Source organism: Passer domesticus, chromosome 16, assembly GCF_036417665.1.
Source record: "Passer domesticus isolate bPasDom1 chromosome 16, bPasDom1.hap1, whole genome shotgun sequence".
Classification (NCBI taxonomy): domain Eukaryota; kingdom Metazoa; phylum Chordata; class Aves; order Passeriformes; family Passeridae; genus Passer; species Passer domesticus.
In genome coordinates, this window is record NC_087489.1 from 10,228,858 (window position 1) to 10,238,751 (window position 9,894).

The following is a 9,894-nucleotide window of genomic DNA, read 5'->3' on the forward strand; positions in this document are numbered from 1 at the left end:
AAAGCCAGGCTGTTAATCTTCATAATGTGCCTCTCAGTGGGGATTTCACTTGAATGCTATTTGCATTAAATATGATACTGAGTGGTGGATATGCAGTATAAATAAATTAAAGGCCATATTTAAGTCAAACCCTGTGCTCCTGTTGACTGCAGCCCCAAGTGTGAGAGCTGCTAGCAGTGGGCAGTGCAGCTCTGTTCTTCTGCACGACCTGCTGAAGGGAAAAGTGATGGCAACTTCCATCACTGATGCCCTGAAAAACTCTTTATTGGGGGAAAATTAACCTGTTTTGTGAGGTTAAGGGTGGCAACCCAAGCTCTCTGAGTGCTGGAAGTATTGTGGACAGTTTTGCTTCCCTCTCCCATCCCCAACTCTGGATTTTCTCCATAAAGGCTGAGCAGGCAGGAGGCTGTGCTGGAGCCTCCCCTTGGGCTGCTGGGGATGGGAGCAAAGAATATTCAATTAGACTTTCAAGGGAGGAAAAAAGGACTTATCCCAAAGGAGAAGTGAACTTCTTGGTTACTTTATTACTGCTTTTCCTCAGTGGTTTTCTCTGCTGCAGCTCCTCTCAGCCTCGTGGAGCCTCAGGTATTACAGGGTTTTTTTTTTTCCTGGCATGGATTGATCTCCAGGCTGTGTTCAGAGTGCCAGGCTGGCCATGTGCCCAGCTCCTCTGGACTGCTGCACTCTGAGACACTTACTGATCAAATTCCTGCCCTTTCTTGTTTCCCTTTCAAGGGATTTTCTATCCTGCATTAGCCAGGAAACACCTGCAAGCTGTCAGGGAGACAAGCCTGAGGCAGAGTTTGCTCCTTGGCTTAGTAAGTGCAGTCTATTAAGTGTTTGGGGCATACACAGCTCCCCATCACTGTACCTTGAGGTCAAATAATCTCTTTATTAGTCTAAACCTATCCTTCTTCTGCCTGCAGTGCTTTATCAAACTTGACACACTTGGATTTAAGGAACAAGTATGACAGTGTCACAAGCCTATGAGTGACAGCAATAAAAAATGAAACATGGGAAACTCAAAGGACTGAGTTTCTTTTTTTGAATTAAATGAGTATATTAAACTGTATAAATTACCCCCGTGGGGATTAAATGTAAGGTCTTTGCAGGAGGAATCAATAGTGATGCCAGTAATGAGTTAAACTTTCCCAGCAGCTGTGTGAGCTGCATTTTTATAAGACGGTTTTGAAAAAATCATTGAATAGGAGAGGAAAGTGGGTTAATTTCTTATTGAACATACTCAAATAGTTATGGACTTATTAAACAAATTCTCCAAGGGAACAAGGTGGTACGAAAGTCCTGCCATGTATTAAGAGCACATTTGCTCAGTTCAGCAGTGCAGACATCCTTTGTTCTTGATTAAGTTAAAATTAATAGGATGTGGCATTGCAATGACTATATTAATTAGCTCCTTGGAGTCCTGATCAAAAGTAGGGGTCTGCTGAGCCAGATGTTATCCTGCATGTGGCAGATCTGCAGCAAGTCCCTGCTCCCAGGTCTGGGTGAAGCTGGTAAGGTGATAAACCCCTTTTTTCAAGGTTAAAGGAGGAAGAAAATGGGATGGTTGAGGGCTGAGACTGCTCCTCTCCTGCCTGCCTGGCACCTCCCAAAGCCCTGAGAGCAGACCAGGGCAGCAGGGAGCACCTCAGGCTGAGCCTGGCAGGAGGGGACCAGCAGCAGGGACCTGCCCAGGAGGAGAAGGCAGCAGGGACATCCATGGATGAGCCTTGGCAGCAAGGGCTGCTCCCCTGCAGGTGACAACACAGCCATGGGCAGTGGCACCCAGCCCAGGGCACAGCCCTGGCACTGCTGCCCCTCCCTGATTTAGTGATTCTGAAAGTGCTTCCTGCTCTGTCCAGGACTCTTCACTTCAGAGCTACTCCCAGCTTTTTCATTAGCATTTTGCATAAAATAGGTGCTTTTTCTTTCCTTTCAAATATTAGGCTTTATGAAAGTTTACATTTTTTTTCCTTGGGATTTTTTTTTCCCATTTCTACAAGGAAAGTCTCCTCTCTTTGATTCCTGTCTTCAGCTGACAGTTGCCCCCAGCCCATGAGAGCACAAAAGCTTCAGAGAAACCTCACTGAACTTTTCCTCAAAGGAAAAGGTTCAGCTACAAAGACCTTGTCCATTGTATCCTCCTCTCCCTGGGAGAGGAAGAGCCCCCACGGAGCCGTGCCCAGCAGGGCACCCTGCACTGAGAATTACTGAAGTGGAAAAGCCACAGGAGATGAGGAGCAAGTCTCACATGCTGAAACCACCTGCAGGTGAGCAGCTCCTCCAGCCCAGCAGATGCATCCTCTCCAAAGGCTGAGGGTGAGAGTCACACAGCCCAGCCCTGTGCCACAGCATCCCTGTCCTGGCAGGAGCAGGGGTGGGGATGAGTTTCTGGTACCCCAAGCAGGGAGGAGGAGGATGGACCTCCACAGGCAAGGCACTGGAATAATGGGACACAAACTTGTCTCACTAATATTTTCCTGCCATACACAGAAAACAAGTGAATGCAGAAAAATACTGGGAATGAACTGTCAGCTCAGAAATGTGCTCCCCAGTCAGGGTTAGTACTCCACCATCACCACCTTTTCTAAATCCAAGCACTTTTTTTCCGAATAAATCATTAGCTCAACTGATTTATCATCATCATCATTATATGTTTGGGGTTTTTTGAATCCCACACCTAAGAGACTTTGCAATTGGATAGAAGAAATGGTATCCATGGGGGAGATGTCCCTGGAGCACGAGGAGTGAGCTGGGCATTGCAGGCACCTCCAGCTCCACACGGTGACAGTGGCCTGTCCTGGAGGGCAACCACACAGACTGGGCATGTAAAAACCCAGATTCATCTGCTTAATGTGGGGGAAAGGAGGGGTGTCAGCACTGGGATGATGGGTTTGGCATTTAATGCTCTCTGCTTTAAGGCTCAGCCTTCCCACCTCGTCAGCCCAGGACCCCACCACGTCCCCCAGCCCCTCCAGTCACCTTTGCTCACTCTCTGTCCCCTGGCCCTCAGCAAGGGGCAATTTCACAGCAGGGAAAAAGCCATGGGGACACCATGGAAGCCCAAATTCCCCACCCAGGCACCCCTGTGTCCCACAGGGGGATGCTGCACATCCTGCCTGCCTCGGGCAGGACACAGAAGCGTTTCTGAACGTCAGGAAGCAAAAAAAGCCATCTGTGAGTGTTGAGCAGATGCTGCACAGAGACGAGAGTGAAAGTCTTTAAGGGAAAGGAGGGGGGAAGCAGGGAGATGACAATTAAATAGCTGTTTTAAATTATCTGAAAGATTAAAGGCAGATGAAGGTTTTTGGATTTTTTTTTTCCCTGGGACAAGCAAGTACGAGATTGCCTTCATGTCTTCTGCCTTCACAAGCTGCTGGTAAGAGGAAAACCTAAGAGCTAAATCGATCGGCCACATTTCCTCATTTTTTTATTATCTCTCCAGCTGACATCTTGGGAAGGGGGAGGGAAAAAGAAATCAAGTGAATTAAAATCAATTGGGGGGGAAAAAGAGAAGAAATTATGTAAGAACTGGCAAAACACAGCAGGCAAAGTGGTTATGTAAAGCAATGAACACAAGAGCTTATTTAAATTAGATCTAGCTGCGAGACAGAGCAGAGTGTAAACGGGCTGGGATTAGGAAGGCTGGGCTGTCGTGCATATGCTGAGTTAAAGCCCTGGGTTCCCTGAATAGCCCATGATAAAAAGGCAGCTTTTTAGGGATGCTCCCACCACAACAGATGGGATTGCTGCTGGGGTGGGGGTCCCTCTCCACCACTGTGGGGATGGATCCAGGCACATTTACACACCAAAATCTTCCCATGACCTGATGGGACACAGTCCTGCCACAAAGGTGCCATTTGTGAGGGGTGAGTAGCACCCAGGACTTCTCTGGTGTAGTGAGTGATTTAGAACAGCTCTGTTATTAAAAGCCACAGTAGGAGTTTGGCTGTGACTTAAGGAAGAGAAGTCAACTTCAATTCCTCTATTCAATACCAGTATAAACACAGGATTCCTGGACTATTGACTAATCCTGGATAGGATCTGCCAGCAAACCTGGAGAGAATTCAGCCACTTGGTTTTATGGCTTGTTATTTTCATGTAATATGGAGAAATGCTTGTCATGTTTATTCACTTGGCATCACAGATCTGATGGTGGGCAGAGCCCTGCCTCCCACAGCCCCAGAGCAGTGAGCACAACCCACCACCCTGCCAAGGTGCTCCTCTCCAGGGGAAGGTGTAAGGGAGTGTTTGCAGCACCATACACGGAGTTAATAACTCTGTGAGCCTCTCAGACAAATGGAAATCAAATAGATGACCTTGGAAGAGTGTGCAGAGAGCCTGGCAATGGATGTCAAGACTCCGGGAACTTTCTTTCCATCCCCTTCACACCTGAGGCTCTTTGGCAGGTCCCTTCAAAGGCATTGCATGAAGAAATGCAGGCAGAAATAAAGCTGAGGAGCCACTTGGGCAAACAGGTGTTTAGTGTGCAGAGTTATTTATTCTACAAATCATCCAAACTGTGAGCAGGCTTCATAAAACATGATAAACGAGGGCTCTGGAGGGATGGGTGAGCTGCAGCCACGCAGGTTGGGCTGAGCAGAGCAGATCCACAGCAGAACAGAGATCCTCCAAAAGGGTGAGGATGTCCAGAGGAGTTCCCCAAGTGCTGCCCCAACAAATGAGCAACTTGGAGCTGCTGGAGCTGTGGCAGTTTCTGCAGGAGCAGGGCCTGCTGCCATGTGTTTTAATAAATGGGATCACACCAGCTGTCTGTGCAAATCAAACATTAGCATGTGTCAGACACTCTCCAGGCACTTGCTGTGGCTTGGGGGACATTTTGCAGCAGAGCCATCCGAGCACAGGCTGTGCCACACCAGTGGGAAAACATCTTCCCCTGTGAATTTTGGGGGGCCAGGAGCTGCCCACACCCAGCTCCCCTTGCACGTGTGCCCAGCCCAGCCTCAGATGGAGTCCTGGGATTTTAGTTTGAGGAGCTCTGTGTGTGGGGACTGGCAGTGCACCAGGATTGGAGGTGCTTCCTTCAGGTTCTGCTGTGAACCTCTCCAGAAAACAGGTATGAAGGTAAGAAAGCAATAAGCAGGAAAATCAATTTGCACTGCATCTGGCCAGTAAAATTCAGAGCTTTTTGAAAATCAGGGCTCAGACTGTGCAATGTTAACGGCACACAGGGCTGCACATGGTAGATCAGGAACCTCAGTGGGATCCTGTTTTGAGGAAGCTGATTCCAGAGCCAGCCCTACAGGCACAGCCTCATCAGTGAACAGGGAAAACCTCTCATCCTGCCCCAGAACTCTCTATCTACTGCTGCCACAACGGGGAGCTTTAAAACCTCCTCCAGCTGAAGCGCCATGAAAATATTAATTTACTTGTATGGCTTTAAGAGGTGTTTAATCTGTGTGGAAAAAGAACCTAAAGCAACAGTGCTTTTCAGGGGATGTCTGCCAGCTAAAGAGTTTACCAGACCTAAATAATGTGGCTATAATGGACTTACTCCTGGTACCAGATCCCACGTGGGTGCCAAAATCCAAAGCAGACATCCCTGACTAGCAGCATGAAAACTCGGCAATGGAAAATGTAAAATAAACCAGATCCACAGGCTGATTAAAGCAGCTGAAAGGACAGTGATGAGCAAAGCTGGGAAATAGTTCTAAGAATTCTATATTAGAGGCCACACAGGGCTAATGCCTCGATGGCAAGAGGTGAGATGTGCCTGGGGTAGGGATCGTGGGGACACACAGTGTCACCCTGCAGAATGTCTCACCTGCTGCTCCTCCTGATTATGTGCTGCCCTGAGCAATTAGTAATTGCTAGAAGAATATCAGTCATTGCGTCTTACAGTTGTTGTGGAGCTTAAGTGGTGCAAGTTAATACGTGCAAGAACCAAATTTTCTGAGTGTTGTTTGAATAATTACTTTTTTTATTATTATCCTTACTAGGAATCCTGATTGTTCACATTCAGTCTAATTCCACTCAGGAATGTCCATTAAAATTTGAATACTCAAAGCAAATGCAGAGGAACTTTTTCAAAATCAGAGATGTTAAATTACTACAATCAAATAGGCCCTTACAACTCAGAATATTCTGTGATTCTGTGAAATACTTTTTCCAGGAAGCTTGTTCCAGTTCAGAGAGGATCATTCTCCTGTAATGATCCCAGCAAAACCATAGCTCACACTGGTCTCCGAGGATATAAATGGTTACAATGCCCTGTTCTGGGACAGAACTTGAACTTCTTTCAATCAGCCAACAAATAAAACCACTTGGAGAGCTAATGGCTTCCAAAAAAGAAAATGCCAGTTTGCTTTAGACAGTTTGCCAAACAGGAATAGGAGTGAAAGATGTTGAGTGATTTATTACAAGTGATTTGCCAGCTCGAGCAAGTGCATCACTGCTCTCCTTAATTTAAAGACAGAAAATGAATGCAAAGAGATGCAGAGATGCTCTAAAGCAGCTTGAACCCACTATGAAAGACCAGGGCTCCAGATTGCCACCCAGCAAGACCTCTGCACGTCACACTCCACATCAGCACTGCCCTTTCTCTCCCGGATCTTCCATCATTTGTCTTTTTTTAAACCTCTGCACAGCCCAGGCCGGCTCACACGCTGTGCCATGGTTTCCACTAACGCACTTCAAACCTGCCTTGCAGCTGCTTTGCTTATTCACTCCAGAGCCCTCCCGGCCCAGGGCCCTGCCTCACGTTGTGTGATGCTTCCCTGTGCTCAGAGAAATGGAGTGAAACCATGAAACAACCTTCCTGGCTTGGCAAAGCCACTTCTGCAGCCAGATCCCCTGAGAAGGAACAGATTGGCACAGTTTGGGATTTGGTTCTTCCTTCTCCCCCAACAGCTGCCTCTTTCTTTTAACTTTTAAATTAATCCACTAGTTAATTAAATATATATATATGAGGAAAGCCCATAGGTGAACTTCACATACACATAATATATTCATGTTTCCTACTCCTGACTTGGCTAATGGAATTGAATCATTGCAAGGCTGTAAGGTATACTGAGAATTGTTTAAAGTGTAATCTCCAAAGATATGGCTAGGAAATAATCCTCTGGTTTTAGCCCTACCATGGTAACAACGAGCATCAGTTTAATCCTAGAAGGAAGATGAGTGGAAATAATGCATTTCAGTCCCATTGTTCTCAAATCAGATGGCTCAGTCTCCTCAGAGAACAGAGAATTTGGGTTAAGTACACTGGGCTGCCGCTGACAAAACCTTCCAGGCATCTACAGGAGAAATGCAGCCCTCACCACCTCAGATGAAAGTTAGGGATCATGATAAAATGCAGAGGAAATCCGGGGCTTCTATCAGGGCTTGATTTTCGTTTACTTCAACAGTACAGAGGGGAAACTGGGAGAGTTATGTCTAAACATTTACTGACTCTGGTCTTAAATCTAAATGCACATACCCTCACCTGCTTTTAGTGGGAAGGAATGGTTCTGATTCATTTCCATTTAGGTTCCCTCCCTTCAAGAGTGGGAACATCCCAGCGACTTCAGTACACATGCAGCTTTAAATTCCAACTGCCCGCTGATTAACCCCACCTGAAATTCATGTTCCAGATAAAAAATTGAGCAGCTATCACATGCAAGCCTGGCAGCCAAGGGGCTATGGAGATTGGTGTCTTGCTCTCTTCTGTCCCTCCTTCCGTGTCTCTTACATTTTTCAAGCTCAATGCTCCAGTAAACAAATCCCTCAACCCGCCAGAGCACTGGAGCACGGCAAGTGTTGATGCTGAAATCCGTTCCACGCATGGGCGTGTTGGATTTAGCACTGTGTGGAGAGCAGCAAAGCCGTGCTGAAGTCAGGAGGGGCTGCTAAAACCAGCTACGGATTTCCCCAAAACAGCAAAAATAGCAGCCTTTGGCTTCCACGATGCAGCTCCTTTTCAGAAGCCAATGCTACACCCTGCGTCCAAAACTTTCTGAAATTAGGAGCTGTCACTACACTGAAGAAAAGGGCTCTGGATCGACACAAAGAACGGGGAGAGGGGGGAGATGGTTTTATTCGCCCTGAACTTGCTGGCCGCTTTCCAGCAGAAGAGGGGGAGATGCAGAAAATGCAGAGGAAGGGTGGAGATTTGGGGGTTTCTGGCCACGACCGGCCACCGGGAGCTCCGGACCGGGACAAGGGGAAGCTCCGGGCACGGGAAGGGGCCGGACTGAGCACGGAGCAGGATTTTCCCCGGTGCAAGCTCTCTGCTCAGCGCGGCGGGGCAGGAGCGGGTGCGGGGAGGGGCGCAGCAGGGGGAGCCGAGACCCCCCCAAACCCCTCCCGAGAGCACCCCGGGCAGGGGCGTCCCCTTAGGGCTGCCCGGGACCCCGCTCCAGCCTCCCCTCCTGCCCCGCAAAGTTTGGCCAGCCGGGGGAGGAGGCGGCCCCCCGGCCCTCACCTGGATGACCGTCTTGAGCGTGGAGGTGTCCACGATGGCGGTGCAGATGAGCGAGTCGGGGTCCCGGTCCTTGCCGTAGATCTGCCCCATGGTGAAGATCATGGGGATGGCGAGCAGGAAGGAGGCGATCCAGATGCAGCTGATGAACTTCTTGGTGCGGCTGCGGGACATGATGCTCTTGGCTTTGAAGGGGTGGCAGATGGCCATGTAGCGCTCCACGCTGAGGCTGGCGATGTTCAGTGCCGTGGCATAGGTGCAGGCGTCCCGGAGGAAGTAGTAGCCCTTGCAAACGGCCCCGCCGAAAGCCCAGGGGTGGTGGACCCAGATGAAGTTGTAGAGCTCGATGGGCATGCAGAGCAGGAAGATGAGGAGGTCGGAGAAGGCGAGGCTGGCCAGGTGGTAGTGCACGGTGCTCTGCAGGTTCTGCAGCGACTTCTTCCTCACCAGCGTGTACGCCGTGATGGAGTTGCCCACGGTGCCCACCAAGAACAGAGCCGAGTAGATGACGGTCACCATCACTTTGGAGTAGATGTCGGTGTTCACGTCCAGGTCCTCCTCGTCGGGCACTTTGGGGAGCAGGTCGGAGCGGTTGGTGGCGTTGGCGAAGCCGCTGGGCTGCGGCTGCAGCGGCCCGGCGGGCACGGCCGGGGCCGTGGCGTTCGGGTGCATCCCCGGCGCCGGGCAGCGCCGCCCGGAGCGGGACTCGGCCGGCTTTAAGGCGGCGGGAGGAGCCCGCGGTCCCGGGGCTGCCGCGCGTGTGCGAGTGCGAGACGCGCCCCCCGCTCCGAGCCAGCGGCCCCCGAGCCCTCCTCCCGCCGCTCCCCCGCTGATCGCTGTGCTGCGGGGGGCTGGACACGCACCGGGACACTGAAATACACCGGGACACCGGGACAGGCACACACCGGGACACACCGAGACACCGGGACACACCGGGATACCGGGACACACAGGCACACACACCGGGACACGCACACCGGGACACTGAAATACACCGGGACACCGAGACAGGCACACCGGGACAGACACACACCGGGACAGACACACACCGGGATACCGGGACGCGGACACACACCGGGACAGACACACACCGGGACACCGACACACACACTGGGACACCGGGACACACCGGGACACCGGGACACACAGACACACACACCGGGACAGACACACACACACCGGGACACCGACACACACACTGGGACACCGGGACACACCGGGACACACAGGCACACACACCGGGACAGGCACACAGGGACAGACACACACCGGGACAGGCACACCGGGACACGGACACACACACCGGGACACCGGGAGACACCGGGACACCGACACACACACCGGGACACTGAAATACCCCGGGACACGGACACACACACCGGGACACGGACACACACACCGGGATACCGACACACACACCGGGACAGACACACACCGGGACACCGGGACACACCGGGATACCGACACACACACAC

General features: G+C 50.6%; 1 protein-coding gene across 1 annotated transcript in view; it reads right to left on the minus strand.

Moving 5' to 3' along the window:
* The window catches only part of NTSR1 (neurotensin receptor 1), a 54,699-nt gene extending 45,465 nt beyond the window's left edge, over positions 1-9,234 (minus strand). The window contains exon 1 of the mRNA XM_064391147.1: positions 8,423-9,234. Within this exon, the coding sequence (XP_064247217.1) occupies positions 8,423-9,091 (669 nt within the window). The 5' untranslated portion in view covers positions 9,092-9,234. The remainder of the gene's footprint in view (positions 1-8,422) is intronic.
* Positions 9,235-9,894: the final 660 nt, after the last annotated feature.